This window comes from Leptodactylus fuscus, chromosome 1, assembly GCF_031893055.1.
Source record: "Leptodactylus fuscus isolate aLepFus1 chromosome 1, aLepFus1.hap2, whole genome shotgun sequence".
NCBI lineage: Eukaryota > Metazoa > Chordata > Amphibia > Anura > Leptodactylidae > Leptodactylus > Leptodactylus fuscus.
In genome coordinates, this window is record NC_134265.1 from 50,891,810 (window position 1) to 50,915,215 (window position 23,406).

A 23,406-nucleotide genomic window follows, 5' to 3' on the forward strand; every position below is an offset into this window, starting at 1 on the left:
TCAAACTAAAGGATACCTATGACATCCAATTCCTATCAGATCACATGGCAAACTCAGGTTTATAGCCATGGCTCCTATACATATCAATGCAAATAATACAACGAGTAAAATTCAGGATTAAGGATAACCCTAGCTTATATACTTTCTCTTTGTGAAAGGAGGGAACTGCGTGTCTGCAGGTAAAGCTGGACAATCTGATGGGATCTGCAGGTAATTCAGCATTTAGGAGTCTTGGTAGATTGTTACCCGAGGGGCTACCATAGAAGTTTTGTGTTTCATTTTGATATCCCTGTCTGTGTGTATGTGTATGTATGTATGTATGTATGTATGTATGTATATACATATACATATATATATATATATATATATATATATATATATATATATATATATGTAGTTTGCGGACACCTCTGGCACTGCTCATGCCCCCGTTCTCCATTAAACAGTCTGCACATGCAGACAAGCTAAGTATATATGCTCTTCTTAAAGAGCACTAAACACAAAAAAATGCACAAACAACATCAAAATGTCCCAGTCCTCCTTTTCATTGGTTGCATGTTGTCTCATATTACAGTTAAAACTGAGAAGCATATAAAGAAATCTTTAAGTATCCTAGGAGAGCAGCCGTGTCGCCGTCATACTCCTCTCTGTATCTAGTTACAAAATAACTGGCTATAGCAGCAACCAATCCATCCCCTCAGTATTAGGACAAGAGACAGGTAAGCCTGACCCCCTGTACAAATAGATCCCCCCCCTGTATAAGACACTGTTAGGATTACATCAGGCTGCAACAGTTTCTGCATTAACAAAGGGGAACCCTATTTCTTGCTGAATTTTAGCGTTCATTTTTATGTTGAGTGTTTTTTTTTTTAAGCTACCCCAAGTCTATGGCCAGCTTTAAGTACAGACATGCAGCTCCTAAGCATTTTTTTTTATCAATCGGAAAACTCCTTTATGCAGGATACAAACCTTAGATAAAAAAAAAAACAACAAAACAGAAAATGTCTTAATTGCTCAGACGCAAAAAAATAAAAAAATTCCAACTTAGTGTGCCAACATAAAGAAAGTATGATAACAGAACAAGTCTCCCGGGCGCTTCAGATTGCTAATGTATTACTTACACAGTCTTGGCTACCGGTAAAGACTGCTGCATTGTATAAAGGGGGAAATAATGGACTTCCACTAGAAGTTACGTAAAAAAATAAAAATAAATCCAAGCAAAACAATGCACTGCATTAAATAACAAAACCGCAAAACAGGAGTGTTTAAGCAGACATCACAAAACACACAAAAACACAAAGGCTATGAAGAAATCCAGCACAAACACTGATACAGCTTCCCTTTCTTCAGCCCTAGCGGACCTTGACAGCCATCAGAGACTTGCGTCAAGCCAAGACAAACCTAAGTCCACACCGATCCTGCGGGGGAAGAAACAACCCCAGGAATGAAGAGTTAAAACGGCGGTGTAGCCTCACTTCTAGAAGCTATATCAGATTAAAAGTACCGTTTGTGCTTCATCCTTAAAACTGCACGTAAAATCAGACACCGACTACTTACCTTGTGCAAGTATGGACAGTGGTCATCGGCTTTTCTAACAACCGAGTGGCCACTTCTACAGATCTGAGATTAATAGGTTGTTCTATACTCAAGAGAGACTAAAGTACCAACAAAAAGAGTCTCCTAAAATACGGAAAAATGTGCACTTTGAGCATTAAAGTGTTAGCAAATACTTTCTGCTTTCAGAACCCAACACAATTCCAAACTAGTTACGCCATAGTCACACTACAGTTACCCCTCCCCCCCAAGTATTTAGACAGGATTTGGGTCCGAGCATTTGGAGCTCAAGGATAGGAAGGGACAGAAATATACAAGAGATCCGGTAACAGCATCATTATTTTCACCATGCACAACCAACAGACCCATAAAGTGCCCGCAAAGCCTTTCTCTTTTAATTCCTGGCACAGAATGGGCTGAATGTAACAGAGACAAGTGGCAAGTGCAATTTCAAGTCTTTTGTGGGTGTTGCAAACACGGCTGGAGGAATAGAGCGTGACTGAAGAGAGATGACAGTGGTAATGGTTGCCTTCGGTGGGATCCTTTACATCTGGTTACCCTTGAAAGCATTCTGGGCAGCGCTGCTGGCGGCTGTGGAGGCGGCGTTGGCTGCAGCAGTCTGCACGGTTTTGTTAGACATTACGCCTGTAGCAAACTCTTGCTGGGCCTTCTCAAAACTGGCACCTGTTGTCCGGTACAGTCCATGCACCTGTAAGACACGTAACCAAGCGGCAAGGGTCAAAATAACTAGTACAACAAGGCTGTGAACACATTCACAAAACAAAAACTTTAGGCCAGATTTATGAAGATTTCCATTTTCCAGGCAATTATAATCTTCATATCTCCAGAGCCGGCCGAGGGTGCACCTCCTTTCTGACAAGGCACCATGGTCCTCATACATCAGGCACACACTATGGCAGACCATAGTAGGTGGCCCCTGCAAACGCCACAACCTTCACTTCACCCTCTATCATGAAAGTGATAAGGGTGGCATAAAATAAAAAATAAAAATCACCAAAACACACACACACACACACACACACACACACACACACACACACACACAAAAAGAGCACTGGTCACAGTTGCTTCTTACGAGAGACTATTACAGGGATCCTATCATTAAAATGTTTTGGGGTTTTTTTCCTGACTTTTTTCCTACCTTTAGATGTCTTCTCCGCGCTGCCGTTTGGTAGAAATCCCGGTTTTCTTCGGTATTCAAAGGAGTTCTCTCGCAGCACTGGGGGCGGGCTCTAATGTTGCGAGAGAAATCTCCATCACCACCTTTGTCTGGAACGGCTTCTCCCCGCATCTTCTTCAGGGGCGCTGGGGTCAAACTTTTACGCATGCGCACTTAGCTCTGCCGTCTGGCCTCGGGCAGAGCCGACTGCACATGTACGTGGCCAATTACTTGTGGCTGTTTACCCCAGCTAACTGTGTAAGCGGCTACAAGAAAATGGCCGCTTACACCAGGCAGGCATGCGCAGTTGGCTCTGCTGAGGCCCGACAGCAGAGCCAACAGTGCAAGTCTAGAAGTTTGAAGCCAGTGCTGGAAGAAGACGCAGGGAGAGGCCGTTCTTGAAGAAGATGGAGGCGGCGCTGGAGAGTTCTCTCGCAGCATTGGGGACACCCCCAGTGCTGCAAGAGAACTCAATTGCATACTGAAAAAAAACAGGATTTCTACCGAACGGCAGCACGGAGAAGACATCTAAAGGTAGAAGAATAGTCAACGAGAAAAAAAAAATGTGTTTTAAAGGTAGAATCTCTTTAAGGAAATTTCCAAATGAAAAACCTTGGTTTTACACAGATTCCCTTTAAATGACACATCAGGAGGAGACAGGAACACCTGTAAGCCCACTGGAGGGCTCATCCTGTTCTCTTGCTGGAAACCTGAGCCATACAGACTACTAACTTGGGGTTGTATAGTTTAGTGGCAGAGCAACATACCCTGGGAGAGCCATCAAGCTGGAGTCTGTATACAGTATACTGTATATAATATCTTAATCTTGTATTTACTATAAACTGGCCATACATGAGACTCAAGCCCAATGACTTTCTTCTAACACCCTTCACCATCATACAAATGCGCTCATACCAGACACCGCTAGAAAAGACTGGATCAGCATGTTTACCTACTACAAAATCAATGAGACTCTCCTTTAAATCTCAGCTATACTTTTTCCCGTAAATCCATAGTTTGGGCGACTAAAACACACTTTATAATATACTTTATATAAGAAAAGTGCCTGTTTTGTCACTTATCTGCCTCCTACTGCCACAGATCAAATTTGTACAAGAGAACTCTATGGAGAGGGGAGGGGGAAGAAAGAAGCAGCTCATGAAACATCAAAGCATTCAAATGGAGACACTTTTTCAAAGGAATGATGGATTTGTCTCCTCTCTCCTCTCCATAGAGCCCATTTCAAACTGATCTGCTTTATATACAGTGTAGGGAAAAAACAACTCGGATAAGAAGTAAAGACATAGGCAGTTTTCTTTTGTGAAATATATTGCACCTGCTCTATGGATGTACAAAAAAAAGGGTTTTTGGTTTTTTTAAAGTGTACTTTATGCTTTATTGGCAGATGGTCAGGTAACAATTAGGCTGCTCCTTATACCTTCTATGGGTGTAGATAAATTAACTCATTTGTTTGGCTAGTTTAACCATTTGGATTCTGTATAAACCTGCATCAGCATATACAGAATAAGTGCAGGAAAAAAAGGTATTGCACAACTCGATTTTTTTTTAGGTTACAATATAAGGAGAGCGGAGACAAGGAGCAGGCAATAAAAAGTGATAGAGATGACTACACCGTGGCATGAATAGCTCGTGGGCCTTGGCTTCCTTACCTTTTTAAACATCGCTAGTGATACTACGGCAGAGGCTGTGAAGAGGGCGGCAATCAGAATCATCATAATCCCCACAGGTATATTCTCATTCAGTGCAGTCAGAGCTGAAATCCAACCGCTGCAAAATACAACAAAAACAATTACACTAAATCCACCACAGACGTTAGCAGTCTAATGGCTTTACTGTCCTGGTATATCAGATTAAAGAGATCCTATCATTGGATACCCTTTTTTCTGACTAACACGTAGGAATAGTCTTAAGAAAGGCTATTCTTCTCCTACCTTTAGAGGTCTTCTCTGCACCGCCGTTCAGTAGAAATCCAGGTTTTCTTCTGTATGCAAATGAGCTCTCACGTAGCAATGGGGGTTTCCCCATTGCTGCGGGAGAAATCTCCAGAGACACCTCCATCTTCTTCTGGAACGCCTCTCCCTGCATCTTCCTCCGTCCTGGGTTTCGATCTTCCAGGCATGCGCAGTCGGCTCTGCCATCGGGCCTCTGCGCGTCTTCTGGCCTTAGTTTCAATCTTCTAGGCCTCGGGCAGAGCCAACTGCTCATGCCCCGCGGCCACAAGAAAATGGCCACTTACACAGTATGCTGGTGTAAGCGGCCATTTTCTTGTGGTTGTGGGGCATGAGCAGTTGGCTCTGCCCGAGGCCTAGAAGATTGAAACTAAGGCCAGAAGACGCGCAGAGAGGCGTTCCAGAAGAAGATGGAGGCGGCGCTGGAGAGTTCTCTCGCTGCAGTGGGGACGCCCTCAGTGCTGGTTGAGGACAGGGACCTCCCTCAGTGCTACGAGAGAACTCATTTGCATAACAAAGAAAACCTAGATTTCTACCGAACAGCGGCACGGAGAAGACATCTAAAGGTAGGAAAACAATGGCCTTTCTTAAGGCTATTCCTATGTGTTAGTCAGCGTATCCAATGATAGGATCCCTTTAAACAAACCCTGTTTGGTAAGATGAATAATTATTAGTGCAATCCTGCTGCTCAGCCGCAACATGGACCGGCTGATGTGCATGCTACTGGCAGCATTATATCAGAAAATGTACCAAGCTGCAGTTTTCAGTTCAGAGAGGGACTAGAGCGCCGGCTGCTGAGCAGAAGACGGTAACCAAAGAAGTAGAGGAGGAATTGTCCTAGTTTAGTGCAGTCAGCAGCACAGACTATCGTTGGTCCATGCTGCAGATCAGAGAACCTCTCGCCATAATAATTCAGTATAATCTGCAGGCACCAAGTCATAAAGCAAGAGGAGCTGAGCCGATTGATATATAGGTTTCAAGGAATAGATTCAATTTAATTTGTCATTTATCAATTTATTTCTCTGTACTTTCTACACTTAGGAGTAATTGAGGCCAGTGCATGGTCATAACAAAGACTTGCAGCCTCCCCTCTACAACTGTGCATACAGCACTGTCACTCAATAATAGCACCGCCCATTGGACTCAATTACTCCTAAGCAGAGAACTAAATGGATAAATGACAGGTTATCCATAAATCTATATATCCTTCTGCTCAGCTCTTCCTGCTCTACAATGCAATGCCGGCAGATTACACAGCATTTTTAGGATAGATTCCCTTTAGAAAAATGAATATAATGACAATTTTGGCACTATCCAATAATAAGTACCCACTAGTGCCTAACTTACCAGTTCCCCCAGCCTTTAAAGCCAGCTGCCTGTAAGACGTGCACTGCAAACTGACAGATGTACACAAAGAAGAACACAAAGAACCTGAAGGAACTGTCACTCCTGTAAAGACAAGACATATGTGAGTATCACATTATTATTATTGGGGATATTCTGTTCTTCAAATTGGACCTGCAACTATAAACAAGTTTTGATAAATGAATAGTACAGGGGAATATAAAGAAACTTTGTAAAAAGTGGAAACTGATATCCTTATTCAGCTATTTTCCCGCTCCTCATCGTCAATCTGACTGCTTATTCACATTCTAAGTGTCTCCATACTCAGCCTCACATACAAAGCTCTATGGAGAAGGGAGCGGTGAAGTCAGAGGCTGCTGCTGTCGGTTAATAGATTTAATCACCTCATTCTGTGCACCGGATGCCTCTCATCTACAAACTTAGCGGTGTTAAAAGCACACAGAATAGCAGAGTGTAGGAGCAGCAATTACACGGGGTGTCTTTTCTATCCCCATATCTATCTTCATAGATCAACATGTGGAAGGTAACTGCTTGAAAAGTGAAGAAAATATATTGACCTGTACTATTCATTTATGAAAGCATAAAATCGATATCCTATTCTTCAGATTACAGACCACTGGGGGTCCAAAGCTCGGCATCAGCATGAAAATATTTTAGCATTGACTCATGTAGCAAAAAGCTCTATATAGGCAGCCAAGCACTATAAGAGCTAGTTCACACGGAGGAAGGCAAGGAGGCAGATTTTGATAGCGGATTTCGCCTCAAAATCCGCTTCTATACAATGGTGGTCTATGGAGACTGCTAGCGTTCTTTTTCTGCTATTGGCATGTTGCCGATAATTGGAAAAAAGAAGCGAGCTGCAGGGAGAAGCAACCTCCGGTGTCGGCCCATTCATTTGAGCCAACTCCGGAGGGGGAAGCTGTGACTGCGACGGTCGTGGCATGTGGGTTTTGACCTGAGTGTGACGCGGCTCCCCGCGTCACTCCCGGTGCCAAAACCCGCCCGACCTGCCCGTGTGAACTAGCCCTTAGGAACATTTAGACAGTAGGTTGTACAAAAGGTAAAAGTATTGGCAGGAGTAGTTTATTGGAATAATAAAGGGTAACAAGGGGCGGCTATAGAATCAATGAAGTACAGTAGCGTCCCCCATTGTGCAGTGTAGGGCCGCCACTAAACTCGATGAACCCTTAAGCCTGGCAGAGTTCCACCAAGTATTTACATGTCATGAAAGGCTCATTTGTGGAGTAAATTCTGCTATACATACAGAATCTGTTAAATGTTTTATATACATGGATTTGGGCCAGATGATTAAGCAAGAAAATGTATATAGTTCAAGTGCCAAGAAGAAATGCATTTTCTGTTTCTAGGAAGTGCGCCCTATGCTGTATGCAGAATGCAAAATCGTCTCCTGATGTTGAGCACAAGTGGTACACAGAGGAAACAAGTGATTTATAGAGAGGAGCTCACAGGGGACACATCTTGGCAGTATCTACAGTAAACAGTTAGATGAAAAGGCCGAAGTGTGCAGAATCTGATTTCTGTTTAATTAAAGGGTTTTTCCGGTCCCTAATGCATGTGTGATACATGAAACACCAGACCCCACACAGGACAGGGAGCTTCATGCAGTTCACCAGTGCCACCACTATGCAGTGGATGGGGCCGTAGTGTTGCTCCTATTGCTTAAATAGACTGTGCACACTCCCCACCAAGTGCTATAGCTTCTGCCAGAACAGCTGATCTGTCTAGGCCTGAGTGATGGACCATGGCATGCATTAGGGGTCAGATAGATACCTCACACTGATATTAGCTGAAACACATGATGTGGACACTAAGTAGCAGCAGAAAACGTGACCTTACCTAAAGGCTCCGTACAGTGGTCTGTACCAGCATACAAAAGAGCATGGAGTGAAAAGCAAAAACCACAGGATGGCCAATCCAAAGTCAACTCCTCGACTTGTGTCCACGCAGAACCACGCCAGGCAGCCAAAGATATTTACAAACAAGGTGACTGTATGGACTGTGGAAAAGAGGAGCAGTGTTATTATATATAATTCCAGGAGCTACAATGTCAGGGAGTGTGGAAAGGGGGTTGTCTGGGTAGTTAACATTACATTAACTTATCTGATGGACCCAGGGTTTCTGGCCTAATTCTGCTCACGGGGTCGTCCCACCCCCATCCCTGATCTCATAAGTTGTGCTATGGGTGCCGGCTTTACCAGAGTCAGCCAGCCCCAATGGCAGAGGTAATTACGGATCCCTGGATTTCCTGCCGTCTGCACAGTCCGTAACAGAAGCCAACAAGGAACACAAGGTCCAGCACATGTGGACTGAAGACAAGGTGTGCACCTGCTGAATTAATAAAGGACTACACAGGTCTGGGCTGTACAGTAACTGGATAAGTTTTATTTGATTTATTTGTTTAATTGCAGGAGAGTAGATTATATGGGACACTAAACATAAGTCCATAAGGAACTGTGGGTGGTTTGGTGTTCCCATTAGACACGACAGGTTCCCATTAAACCCCCATCTGCTATAACATGTGATACTTTGGCAGCAGCACACTGTCCTAAGACCTAAACATACATTTTTTACTTGCTTTGGGACTCCAATAGAAAAAATTTTCAAAAGTATAAACTCCCATTTTTTTTTTACTATTGTGTTGGAGGGTAATTGGCAAACATTTTTGCAATATACTTCATTAACCTATTAAACTTCCCTTTAACAAAAAACAGGCTCTAACCTTCCTCTTAGCAACCATCTAACTGAGCTGTAACCAAGGAAATCTATACACATTTACTATATGTAATATGTAGAGCTGTAGCATTTGCCAAAGGGAGGGACGGACACTTCAAATGGCCAAACCTCTGTTTTTACAACCTACAAAAATGGTTCTGGTATCACAAGTAGCTGAGAGTCTAAGCTATCATATGCTGTAGTATTAGCTGTAAAATAACTTGAGATATCACTAGTTAAAAGCGTAGTCAGGAATTTGATCTCGCTATGCAGCGCTTTATGCGCCATATAAAGTCACATTCCTGACTTGTGTTATTAGTTAATGATCTCTCCGTTTTTCTTATAGTTAGAACTGCAAACGCAGAATCCCAGCTTTATTGTGATACCAAAATGTTCTGTCACCGTAGCAAAAGTTACACTTTAACATCTTTTGTAGATTTTAAGGACACGTTGATCCAGGGTTTTACACTGACTGCCCAATTGGAGTCGGGAAGGAATTTTTTCCCTGAAATGGGACAATTGGCATAAGCCTCATGGGGTTTTTTGCCTTCTCCTGGATCACTGTAGGGGACTGTAGGGTTATAGGTTGGACTTGACGGACCGATGTCTTCATCCAACCTCCTCTACTATGTAACTATGTTGTGTTCTGAGAAATGTAATTTCATAGGACAGACTTCTAATGTATGAAAGAAATGCAGACACAAAATAGCTCTAGGAAGACCCTATAACATGCAAACAATTCTTCTGAGGAAGTATTTTAATTTACCATGGAGAGGGGAAATAAGCCCTGCCAGACTCCTCTGTCCACATTGTATTCCTTCATACACTGAAATGTCCTGGACCTTAAGTATCTCACCTTACTTTTGGCTTAACTACCGATACATAATTCTGACCAAATACTTAAAAATAAAAATATCATGGAAGGATTTTCACCTCTTCCACGGTTTATGTCTCTTCTGGTTTTGGCTCACAAACACTGATGTAAAATACTGACCAAAATACGCAAGTGTGAGTGCGAGCGAAATCTTGGAACTCACTGAGGATTTCATTAATTTCTAACGTATAATGTGGCAAGAAGTTACTGATTATCTAAGGTTTATCCATCAATGATTTTTCTTTGTAGGAGATAATCCAAAGCTCACTTTCTAACCCAAGGCCCAGTCTCTGAAGCTGTTTTCACAGATGGATTATTTCCTCTGACCTTAGTATTTTAAGCCACTTGCAGTTCATTCTTCTACTTCTGTCAGTGGTCAATGCTGATAAAGCCTTGTACATATTGCTAAACCAGGCATTTTGAAGCTGGAGACAATTATTTCCCTGACACCACATTGTAAGTGGCCATTTTCTTGTGGCCTGGGCATGCGCAGTGAGCTCTGCCCGAGGCCTAGAAGATCGAAAGCCAGGATGGAAGAAGACATAGGGAAAGGGCGTTCCAGAAGAAGATGGAGGCGGTGGCGGAGAGTTCTCTTGCAGCATTGGGGATGCCCCCAGTGCTATTTGAGGGCTGGAACTCGCCCCCAGGGCTGCGAGAGAGCTCATTTGCATACCGATGAAAACCCATGGCGCGGAGAAGACATCTAAAGGTAGGAGAAGAAAAGCCTTTCTTAAAGCTATTCCTACGTGTCAGTAAGAAAAAAAAAAGGCATCCAATGATAGGATCCCTTTAAAGGGGTTAAGTCAGGAATGTAATTTCTATATGCTGCATAATCTACAGCTCAAATATCAGAGCCCTGGAAATGACTAACACAAAGGGTCTTCTACCCTCAGGTACTCCCTTTCGTGCACTGCTCTATTTCCGGATCTCCTGCTAGTAACAAGGGCGATTCCACTCATAACAATAAAGGACAAAGCTCTGCAAGCTACCCATGAATCGGAAACCCACTTACAACTTCTTGTCCATTGTTTGAAAGCCATGCTGGCAGGTTTCCGTATCATGTGAATAGGACACTTACACATCCATAGATAGTACATAATCTTTACAGTTTTCTGAAATTCCACAGGAATATCCACTGAGAAATCTTGATAAAAACATGGACCAACAGGAAAATTTGCCGGTAGGGGTGGCCAATTGTTCTTTCTTCCTGTAATATCAAAAGATACAGAAATAAACAAGATGCTATTTGATGTTCAGGAAGGTTACAAAGCGGTTAACATGATCATGAACACATCACTAGAAATAAAACTACAATCATGTGCTCCATGATGGCATCTCATGTGTCTGACTCGTTCTTTTTCTGGCTGCTTTTATCTTTATAGATCAGACAGATTTTAGAATGGATTATATTCCCCTAACATAATAATTCTGGAGCATATTTTCTCACAAATTGGTTAATTTCGGTTCCTCTGTTGTATGTTCACACAACACAATTTTTTATTTTTTTAAATGTAGATTGTGAGCCGCATATAGGGATCACAATGTATTTTTTTTTTCTTTTTTCCTGTCAGTATGTCTTTGTAGAATGGGAGGAAATCCACACATACACGGGGAGAACATACAAACTCCTTGCAGATGTTGTCCTTGGCGTGATTTGAACCCAGGACTCCAGCACTGCAAGGCTACAGTGCTAACCACTGAGCCACCATGTTGCCGTTTGCACCGTGGGTTCCGTGGCTGAATCAGCTGCACAATTTGCATGAAGATCAAGCAGGACACTACTTTTCATCCTTTTATAAAAAAAACAAAACAAAAGTGTGTCTGAAAATAATGGGAGGTGGATTTTGGATGGAAGGTAAGGCTGATTTGGAGGCAGAATCCCCCTCAAAACCAGCAGTAAATTCCTCCATGTGAACAGCCCTTACTGTGCTTATAAATTCATAAATATATCCACAACTGGGTGTTTCTAATCTCCTATCAAAAAGGTGTGAGTGCGTGCGCCAACTGCTGGTAACACTCAGTTCTCATCATTTCCCCAAACAGAGGAACAGTACAATACAGAATTTTAAGAAAAGAGTAAACAGGACTCGGCCATGTGAAGACATCTGGGAAACATGGTCCAAGTGCAGATTGCACTTTCTGGTCTGAAGTTGGCTGTGTAAATTAGATTCACTACATTATAGTGCGTTACGATGCAGTGAGCACCTGAGTGGTCGGAGCGCTATAGTACTGAACGGACAAAGCTGTGACATCGTTACTGAAGTGATCCAATGTTCATCATATCTCACTATGATTGACAGTGTTTCTCTGCATAGGACTTAGTTGAGTGACTATGGCCTTAATGGACCCCTGTAAGACACAGATTTCAAAGCAGCCGGCAAGTCCCGACAGCTTCAGGCGTTGTAGTGTGTAGTCTTTGCATACCAATTTAACCCAAGTTTGCACATCTACTAACTGGGCAGACATGGAAAAATGGCAGTAGTGAAAGGCTCTATTCACATAACAGTGAAAACTGAGCATGTGAGAGCTGTGTTCTAAATACCATACAAGAATGGCTGCAAGATAGGTAGCAATGCCAATATATAGGTGCACTCTATACATAAGCACAAGAACTTCTGGTCAAAGAAGGACTCTTCAGGACGGGTCCTAACTATGTACCATGGGCAGACATGGCAGGTTAAAGTTTCACACCATACTCACCTCCTGGCTGGTTCAGACTCTGCATCTCCCGTTCCCTGCGGTCTAATTCTGCGGCTTTCCTTTCCAGTTCTTCCTGACGCTTCAGAAGTTCAGCCTGGGCTATAGCATGTTCCTTAAAAAAGATGGATAAGAATGACATCAACCAGAATTCAAATCACTCTTAGGGTGCATTCACACTACGTATACTGAAGCTTATTCTGAACGTAAAACACGTTCAGAATCAGCGGCGTATAAAGCAGCTCTATTCATTTCTATGGGAGCCGGCATACGAGCGCTCCCCATAGAAATGAATGGGCTGCTTCTTTCACTGCGAGCAGTCCCATTGAAGTGAATGGGAAGTGCCGGCGTGTACGGCTCGGCATGAGCAGAGCTTGCCGTACACACCGGCACTTCCCATTCACTTCAATGGGACTGCTCGTAGTGAAAGATGCAGCTCATTCATTTATATGGGGAGCGCTCGTATGCCGGCTCCCATAGAAATGAATGGAGCTGCTTTATACGCCGCTGATTCTGAACGTGTTTTACGTTCAGAATAAGCTTCAGTATACGTAGTGTGAATGCACCCTTATAGGGTTTTCTGGGTTCAAGATTTGGATGGTCTATTCCTAGAATAAGTCATCAATATCAGATAGGACAGGTCAGACTCTCAGGATCAGAGGACTCGCTATTTTACACTGCTCTGCCTACTTAGTAATATATATCTGATGACATACGGAATAACAGAAATATGATTTCCTAATACATGATTCTAGTTTTCTAGAAGATTCACTTCCTGGCATCCAAACATATCACCTTCCCTGAGCACAAGAGGATCAGGCTGTTTAGATAGCCAGATATCACAGAAGAGTTTGGAGGACCCCTTATAGATCAGATGTTCGGCTGGGCCTGTCAGTATCGTCAGGCCCAGGATAAACACATCTACTATATATAGGCTGTTGGACCTGTCTAAAGCACAGTTTCCAGGGTGAAGGGTTGTAGTCTATATCCCAAAGCATTCTGTAAGAACAGGAGTAGGACAACAAATCTCAAGCCCTGAAGCCTTGCCATGCGTCTGCTCCTCACATGCCATTAGCAATTCCAAGCATGAGTTCTTTTAAGTGTTATTTATTAAAAAAAATCTTTTGCACTGGCACTTTCCTTGAAGACATCTCATTAGACAACATACTACCTTTGCAATCTGTGTGTAAGAAGGAGGTTCCTCTGTTGGCTTCATTATAGCCGGCTGTGTGCTAGGAGCTGAGGTCGGCATTTTCACTTTTGCTGGAGGAGGAGGCTGAGGAGAAGAAAAAAAAAAAAAAAAAAAAAAAAAAAAGAGAAAAATCAGCAGATAAGATTTACTAAGAGACCAAAGTCAAAACACATCACATTCAGCATCTTTTGGTGTAATGTCACGGGTCTGATCCTATGCCTCATAACATAACACACAAACAAATAACCAATTTCTGCCTAGAAATATCTCATGTTCTAGGGCTGTCTAGGAGGTCCTACTAACCTGAGTAAGGCAACACTTTCGTGTCTTCTCTTTAGGGCATCTGCAAGTGACAGTCAATCTGCTTAGGGTAGGATAAATTCATGGCCTTTGCTTTGGATTCCACAAAACCCCAAAGGGGTAAACCAACCCCATGACCGCTGAGGTCAGCGACTGTCTGCAGTGGTCACCGGAGCCTCTGCACTTCCACCTCCACCAGTGATCAAACAGGAGGGAATAAGGAACACATCACCCAGATGGAGAACCGGGGGTAGGAGAGTATCACTTTATATGTACACCCCTCCGGAAAATCTCCTCTAAAGTATATGACTACTTGTATAGGAAATACACTACCCATCGGATAAAGTACTGCTATTACTATAAGCTGCTGAATGATGTAGGTTGCCGTTAAAGTTGTCTCATCATACACGGTCTCTATCAAAAGGAGGATCCTAACACTGGGAATCTGTCAAATAGATGATTTTGCTGAATAAAGTTGCGACAAGCCAAACATTTCACCTGCCAGTGGTATGACAAGGCAGCCGCTAATATAAATGGCAGCCGCTAATATAAATGGCAGCCCTTATAATACAAGTACAGTTCAGTTCTACCACAACAGGAGCAGATCTTGGTCCTGGCTCCTAGAGGGTAGTCCCTCCTATGCCCTAAAAGGGTACATGGGCAGGACTGGATTCATGGGAAATGCAGGATTAGTCATGTAATGCATCTATTGGAAATCATCTCTGAATGGATTTACATTTTTTATGCACACTATAAGGGGCTCCACATGAACACATTACGTCGCGGCTTTCCGCTCTGGATTAGGCCCAAAAGAATGTGCCCAGTCCGGAGGGTGGTGTCACAGGGCAGACGCCGCGGCTGAATCAGCTGCAGAATCCGCCTGAAGAAAAGGCAGATCGCTTCTTTTTTCCCGTGCGGGGGAACAAACTTCTCATGGAAAAAAGGACGCTTGTCGTATACATAGACCTCTATTGTGAGGGGGCGGATTTTGAGGTGGATTCGGCGTCAAAATCCGCCCCGTGTGAACTTGCCCTAAATGTTGTTCAGAAGCTGAAGGTGTGTTCAGGGGTTCTCCTACATCTTAGAAGTCTTCCTTGAGAATAAGCTTATCACAAAGTGTTCTCCAACTGTGACCTAAATAGATCTGCTACTATCTGTGAGGAAACCTATCGGAAAGGGTTCAAATTTGATGCAGCGCCATCTACCAATACATCTCCCAGGAGCCGCTAGAACGGACCGTAGCAGCAGACACCAGAGGACTGAGGACAGGTGAGTATTGTATCACCTTATCCGGCCTCCTCGCCCACAACTGCCATTCCTAGACAACCCCTTTAAACTAAAAAAAACATCACAATAGGAAATATAAAATGGGGTTTCTAAACTGAACAAACTAGCAGGTTTTTTTTTAAATGCCAAATAATAACAAAGCATGACAAATTCTTACCGTTTTGGAATCTGAGAAGGGATTATATTCTTCTAGCCCTGGGGGTACATTTCTGGTCACCTGGGTGACTGACGGGTCCTGTTGAAAATAAAATACATAGTTAGACTGGGTGTCAGTGATGAGAGCCTATAGTGGGTTAATGAAATGTCCCATCACACAAAGTATCCATAACATGAACTTCCCCTCCAGCAGTAGCTCCAAATAACAGTGCGGTCACCGCGTCTGCCAAGACTTTTATGGCACCGAGAAAACGCATATTCATGAATTCTGATTTTATAGAATACCAGCTGCTGTAAAATAAACTACATTTCTAGTGTGAGTGATGGGAGAGGATTACCTTAAAGGATCTTTCTGAACTTTTGGAGATCTGGATGCATTTTAAGACGTGCCGACATAAGCAGTATCACAGGAGAAAGCTAAGCAACAACAAACCATTTCCATGATAGGGCGTGCAACTGAAACGGACGAGCTAGACAGATCACATTTATGGGCTGAAAGAGCAGCGGCCCAATACACCTACATAAACGGTGAACAATGGCTGCCAGCCATACAAATCAGACGTATGCCAGCCTGACTTGTAGATTTCAGCAGGAATGGGGGCCAGCTGTCGTGTGTGGAGGAGATAAAGGATGGTCATGTCTGAATCCCTTTGCTCTTCCCAGTCTTCCTTCAAGACACATGCCACACTTTGCCATGCTAATGTTCTACCTTGGACATCATATAAAATCTGCTTCAGAACCTGTTCACATCCACATTGCAGTCATGTCAGTCTTACTGCAGTTTCTTAAAGGGATCCGATCATTGGATACTCTTTTATTCTCGATAACACGTAGGAATAGCCTTAAAGGGCTGTTAGTATTTTGGAGCTGTTTAATCGAATTGAAATCCCGGTTTTCTTCGATATGCAAATGAGTTTCCTCACTCAATGCTGCGAGAAAAATCTCCAGTGCTGCCTCCATCTTCTTCTGGAACGGCCTCTCCCTGTGTTGTCTTCTGTCCTGGGTTTTCAATTTTCTAGGCCCCAGGCATGTGCAGTCTGCTCTGCCCGAGGCCTAGAAAATTGAAAACCCAGGACGGAAGACGACACAGGGAGAGGCCGTTCCAGAAGAAGATGGAGGCGGCACTGGAGATTTTTCTCGCAGCATTGGGGACGCCCCCAGTGCTGTTTGAGCGCTGGGGACCGCCCCCAGTGCTCTGAGATAACTCATTTGCATACTGACATAAACCAGATTATATACCGAACAGCGGCGCGGAAAAGACATCTAAAGGTAGGAGAAGAATAGACTTTCTTCCGGCTATTCCTACGTGTTATTGAGAAAAAAAGGCTATCCAATGATAAGATCCCTTTAAAAATCGCACAAATAGAGACAGGGCGTAAGTAAACAGTTAGGCAAATTCATGTGCAACTAATGTATTGTAAGATTGTCTGATGTGCATACACATACGCCAAAGAGGGGAACATCAGTAATCTTGTTAGAGACTCATCCAGGAAAACATTGTGATCACTTACTTGTACATTAAGTTTTTATCAGCAGAAGGTTTGGAGCAGGGGTCCTGCTGTGACTACTAGGCAAATAGGTAGTGAAGGAGGGTTTGGACAATGTTTACTACTAAAGTGACGGATGACAGGACCATCACTCTAATAAATAGGGTATTCTCATGCTATAATGTGATGGCATAGCCTCTGGGATATGCCATTATGACTGGTGTGAGTCTGACCTCCTGGTCACTCACTAAGAGGAGAATGAAGAGTCCACAACCCTAACTTAGCACTGCGGACTCTTTACAGCCCGGCTGTGCATGGTGCTACAGCTGGTGCCATTTACATGAATGGTGCTGTGCTACAACCCTTATCGGTGGATATCTGGGGTGCCGCTGTGTGGGGAGCTGCAGCACAATGGCTAGGAGCCTAACTTGAGCCAGCACTACAGCCCATTGTCAAGATCGGTGGAGTGCCGTCAATCATAGAGATGCCATATGCTAGCTATATAGCATCACTTTATCCCTCCACATCCGGGGTGCATGGAAGAGGAGCTCAGTGCCATTACTGGCACCTAACATTTGGAGACGGCTTCCCGACAAAGATTGTGACTTTTGTTGTAAAACTAGGCTTCAGGAAAAATCCTTCTGACTCCATTGTGTAATCTTACAGCAATACCAGCACACCAAGCACAAAAGCTTCGCTGGCTGGGTGCCATTTTCCACGCAAGTACACCGACCTTCTCACATCTCACCTGGATAGCGACACAAGGTAAAATTTCCATGCAGGCTTATAGGAGGTGCTGTGCCTGGCATCTATACGGGCAGCGGGCACCTGGTACAGCCAGCATATATACAGACTAATATTAGAAAACGCATGTGCAATGGAAAAACACTATCGGCTGTAAATGCCAAAGTAGCCTAGCATAAGGTAAGCCCTGAATGGAAAGAAATCCATCACAATTGCATCTAACATTTCTTATTGTGTCTAAACACCGTAGGCAATGTCTGATATTACACACACCAATACTGCTTTATAGAGGAGTCGTAACAATATAAGAAAATTATATGGAACGAGAACAATCTTAGAAGTCTGACAAAAATAAAGTCTCTGTGTGCAAGATCAAAACCATTAATGGTAATGCTACAGTACACATACTAGAATTAATAAGATATATATATATATATATATATATATATATATATATATATATATATATATATATATATATGTGTGTATGTGTGTGTGTGTGTGTGTGTGTGTGTGTGTGTGTGTAATCCAGTCCGGGTGCACTGAGACCCTACCCCAGTCCTGTTCCCTATTATAACTTACCAAGGTTTCCTGCACCAGAGACCCCTGGGTTTCTTCACCTTCCTGGCCAGCACCCCCTGATGCCGGCTGAGACATTTGTCCTCCCATTGTCCTGTACCTAGGCACTCCACAGGTGCCATGAGACACGCAGCGCTCTCTGCACTTGCCAGCACTACACCAACAAGCTCAGGAAGATAACTGACACCAGCCTCAGCCCTTAGGCAAAGTAGGGCAGGCAGCAAGGCAGGCGACGAATCCGAAACAGAATTTTTTCTTAAATAATTTGGGCAGCAGATGATGTTATAAAAGGGGGAAAAAAGACCAGAAAGATTCTATTACCAAGGAGGAAGGTAAAGCTATTTTACTAGAGAGACATTTCCAGGAGGAATAACATAGGAATGGCATAATACAGTATTCTAAGAGAAAGTGGTGCAGCGTTATTTGTTAGGGGATACGAGTAATACTAGACGTATATATGTCAGGAGAGCAGAGTGATCCTTGTAACTTAGTTGTCCATCCCCAATAATTTATACTCCTAATCTATGCACAGGACACCCGGACCTCGTACAGGTCAGACGTGTCCAAAACTGCTTCAGTGGACAGAGAGCCGGCGCAGCAAAGCACAGCTACTATTACAATAATAGGAATTGGAATTGCAGAGCCTCTCTTCTTACTAGAATAGGAGTAACCTGCATGCCCCCACATCCACTACTACAGGGGTAGGGAACCTTTGGCTCTCCACTGCTGTGAAACTACAACTCCCAGCATGCTCCATTCACTTCCATGGGAGTTCCAAGAACGGCAGAGCAAGTATGCATGCTGGGAGTTGTAGTTTTGCAACAGCTGGAGAGCCGTACGTTCCCTACCCCTGCCCTACTATCTGGATGTTGTCAGAACAGCAGGTGAGATTTCAACATAGCCCCCTGCCCTGTCACTCAAAGGAGAAAGAAAGGTGAATTAGGACAGTGTGGGGTGCAGCATTTAGGAGCAACAGAACCGCCCTTTGTGCTCCAGACTGGTCATTTGCATATTGTGAAATAAATCAATATCTCAGCAATGAGGGCCCAAGTTGTCATGGGTAGAAAGGCGTTACATTCCGGTGAGCCTGACCGATCTGTGTTGCTGCTTTAACACGCTTCATCCTGGTGACAGACTCCCTTTAAATTTATTCTGTACTTAATTAATATTCTGCAGAACGTGGAGCCTGTATATAGCACAGGTACAGAAAACCTGCAACACTGCTGTCACTTTAAGACGTCATTTAAAGCTGCGAGCAGTCACCACACCAAAGCTTCTTAGTATTAGGTTACTCATTAACCTCTTGATAACTTCTTCTATTCTTACCCAATGCTACAAACCTACAACTTAAGATATTGTGGGGCTGTAGCATTGGGCGTTCAGTTAAGGTTTTCTAGTAAAAAGTATTAAAGGGGTTATCCATTTTTGTAATACTGCTAGAAATATTAGATTTACAGGGATCCACCAGCCAGGATCCCTACAGATCAGCTTTTTACATGCTGCTCACTTGCCATATTACGTGTAGGGGCAGGTTTAGGTACCGCAGTGCTATCCCACTGAGGTTTATGAGACTTTGTAAACATTACCAGGTGCCATGATATCCTACAAAAGCTGATCTGCAGGGGTCCTGGCTGCTGAACCCCCCACAGATCTAATATTCATCTTATATTATACTTGACTACTGACTAGTTACAACAGCCTGATGGGCCATTAGTGACCTATTATTAGGTTTACTCCCCCCGTGCACATTGAGTATAAGGATAGCAGTAACAATCCAGAAGGATCCCTGTATTCCATTGTTTGCACAGGTCTTGGCACTCGCAGAGTCCCACTGGATTTTCAGGTCTATCTACTTAAAGGGGAGCACTATGAACATGTAGTCTGATCTGACAGGAGGAGCTGGATAGATAGGTTTATAGTTTTGTGGGAAAAGATTCTATATAATATGTAACTTAATTGAAATCTCTTCTCTTTCTATGCATAGGTGTCCTGTGGGATCTCCTAAACTGCTACCAAAAGCCATCTCTGATATACGACTATACAGGGAAGGCTGCCAAGCATCGAGCGAGAACATCCACAGGACTCCGAAGCCTAGAAGGAGCAGGGATTTCAATGGATATATGGAATATTCTCCCATAAACCTACCGTATATATCAATCTCAGCGTTTCCTACTGGTAGACTGGACCGCATTCTGATAATGACAGGTTCTCCATGAAGGATTATTACAAGACGGACTTACAGAGCAGAACAAGCACAGGTAGTAGAAGTCATACATACAGAATGCCACATTGCTCCACCATTGGTATCATCGCCATCTCCTGGAAGGTGAATGGTCGGAGGGTCCAGGGTCTCCAGTGTCCTGCTCACCTCACTAGGGTGTAGCTGGGTTTATACATGAACGCTGCCAGCTAACCTCTATCCTGATAAAGCCAGATGACGCCGAATAATCCTCGGATCACGTGGCTCTAGAGCAGGATATAAAGCACTGCTGGAGATCTCACATAGGAAGGGGGAAAAAAGGGAAAAGGACAGCGTCTAAGTTATAACCACTGTCACCAGCTCAGGTCTCCTCACACTGATACTACGGGGTGTATAAGGGACGAAGATATAGGAATACCAAGTCAGAAATGGATAAAATAGGGAGAAACTAAAGATAAAAGATGAAAACAATATACTATCATTTTTACATATCCTGCTCTGTACCATAATGTCATCCAAAAAGGAAAAATTATAAAAAAAAAAAAAAAAAGTTTATTTACCAGGAAATAACAGGATTCCTGGTCATTTAACTGCATTATTTTTCTATACTGTGGTGTCCCTGCAGCCTCAGCGGCCCCTGCGGACTCCACTGTCAATCCCCTTTTCATCACATGACATGATAAGGAACTGGTGACATCATCAGCCCCTCTCCAGCGACCGCACATGAGGTCACATGAGGTTCAGGACTTCAGCCACACAAACCAAAGGTGCATTGGCAGACAATGGTAAGGAAATTTTTCTTAAAAAATATAAACGTCTGGAGTGGTAGACTAGAACAATTTAAAGGGCCTGTCTGTGGCACAGAGCTCTGGGGGTCCCGGTGGTCCTTGCCGACATGACATCTCTGATTTTGATTGCCTCTTCAATGTTCAGGTACTGGGGATCCCAGCAGTGGAGCTTATGTATATACTACCCTCTGCCCGCGACTTCGTCTGCAGGTATTTGGTGTCAATGATCCGCCTATATTTAGCAAATTGCTGCCGTAGATGATTCGCCTGCTTCGGCATTTCAGCAGCTGTCAAGCTGTCCTGCTGCTGAACGTGTTCCTCACACCGTGCCTGTGATTGTTCCGGCATCTCAGCAGCTCGCTGGGAAGCCATATAATGAGCGTGTTGTTGATGTCGATGATCCCACTCAGCTGCGCTTAAGAAGAACTCTGTGACTTCTGGCTACCTTCATAGCTGTCGTTGTTTACGACAAATTAGATTATCTTTTTCCAGGCATGTTAAAAATTGGAAAACTGCCAATATGGATTAAAGGTGTTGGCCCAGGTTTGTCAGCACTGGAGCAGATCAGATAATATGCAAAGGTGTCTCCACACTGAGGGTTAGCATGTGTTTACACAGAGAGAAAACAGCCCTGGCTGAGATAAGGCTGCTGCTAACAGCTGTTTAATATATTCTGTGAACCTAAATTTATAACAGCCGTGAAGCCATGTCATTTACCGGGATAAAAAGTAGCCTATATTTTAATCCAGGTTACAAACTATGTGCCAAATTTCATTCAAATCCGTCAGCCATTTTTTGCGTGATTGAGGAACAAACATCCAAACACACAAACTTTCACATTTAGAATAGTAGGATTTTACATTTATAATAGTAGGATAGGATAACTACATAATGGTGTATTTTATGCATCTTCACCGCGGTACCTGGTGTTTAGAAGACATCTGGAGAGAGATCTGCCGCATATAACCACCTTCTAGATTCAGAGCTAAAACATTCAAGCACAATAAAGGTTCCTATATGACAGGTGCATAGTAAGTGACAGGAAGCGTCAGCGCGTAGATGTCTCGGCCTGGAATATTCCCAGATGCGGTGACTCACAGTCATTATGGGTGCTCGCTCGCTATCTGTCTGGGGTTAACTGTGACTAATGCTGGAGGGTCTGTACAGGAGACCTGACACTAATACTCCACATCAAACTAGTCAGACCTCAACAACACGCCCTACTGATACTTGCAAAACATAAGTTTTTAACCCCTTAACAATGTAGATTCGTCTTGAGCTTTAAGTGGTAGTCCCATGAACATAAATATTTTTATAATTTTCCATCTATGTTGGCAAATTCGCATAAATCCTACTAATATTATAAATGTGAAAGTTTGGATGTTTGTTATTCAATCACATACTATATTACACTGCTCTTGCAGCACCTTATCTCAGGTCCCAGGGCTGTTATCTCTCTGTGTATACACTCAGTTTAATGCTCAGTCCATTCTGCACATGCATTTGGATATTATTTGATCTTCTCCAGGCAGTGCTGACACACTGGATGGGAAAACACCTTTCATCCAAATTGGCAGTTTTCTACTTTTAAACATGCGGGGAAGAAGAAAATCTATGAAGGAAGCCAGAAGTCACAGAGTTCTCCTCAAGCACAGCTGAGGGGGATCATCGACGTCAACAACACACTCATTATATGGTGTCCCAGCGAGCTGCCGGAACAATCACAGGCACAGCGCGAGGAACAAGTTCATCAGCAGAACAGCTTAAAGGGGTATTCCCATCTGGACGTTTATTTTTTTTTTTACTATAAATTAATTTCACTCACTAATAGGAATATATCAGCATATACATATAGTCCCTATCCTTGACCAATTTTAATCTTAGAGGAAGATCCGTGACTTAGTACCGCCAAATACAGGAGTATTGTGGGCGGTACTAGCGTCCATAAGTCATGTGACTACTTGACGCTTTTATTAGTAAGACGTGCGCGCTCCCGATGCCCTGGGAGAAGCTGTCAACGGAATAGAATAGAAGAGTGATAATGGTAAAGCAGTGATCACTCCTCTTGGGCAGTTTCACATACCCTGATGTGTTTCTGTCCGGAAGGAATCCTCATGAGGACCCTCCCGGACTGGAATACAAGCGCTGTGCAGTTCAAGCGCACGGACCCCATAGATTATAATGGAGTCCGTCCGCTTACCGCGCACTGCCCGCATGAATTATTCGTGCGGGCAGTGGGCGGCAAGCACATGGATTCCATTATAGTCCGTGCGCTTGAACTGCACAGCGCTTACAGTTGT

At 43.4% G+C, this 23,406-nt stretch overlaps 1 protein-coding gene across 2 annotated transcripts in view; it reads right to left on the reverse strand.

Annotated features, from left to right (window-relative positions):
• Positions 1-330: 330 nt before the first annotated feature.
• The window catches only part of SCAMP1 (secretory carrier membrane protein 1), a 53,660-nt gene continuing 30,584 nt past the window's right edge, over positions 331-23,406 (reverse strand). The window contains exons 2-9 of one of the 2 annotated variants that reach the window (XM_075270286.1): positions 15,310-15,387; positions 13,545-13,649; positions 12,377-12,488; positions 10,755-10,883; positions 7,927-8,086; positions 6,052-6,153; positions 4,405-4,522; positions 331-2,263 (exon numbers count right to left, since the gene is read on the reverse strand). In XM_075270286.1, the coding sequence (XP_075126387.1) occupies positions 2,099-2,263; positions 4,405-4,522; positions 6,052-6,153; positions 7,927-8,086; positions 10,755-10,883; positions 12,377-12,488; positions 13,545-13,649; positions 15,310-15,387 (969 nt within the window). In that variant the 3' untranslated portion in view covers positions 331-2,098. Of the gene's footprint in view, positions 2,264-4,404; positions 4,523-6,051; positions 6,154-7,926; positions 8,087-10,754; positions 10,884-12,376; positions 12,489-13,544; positions 13,650-15,299; positions 15,388-23,406 lie in introns of both variants that reach the window. The other variant, XM_075270294.1, reaches the window with a different exon arrangement.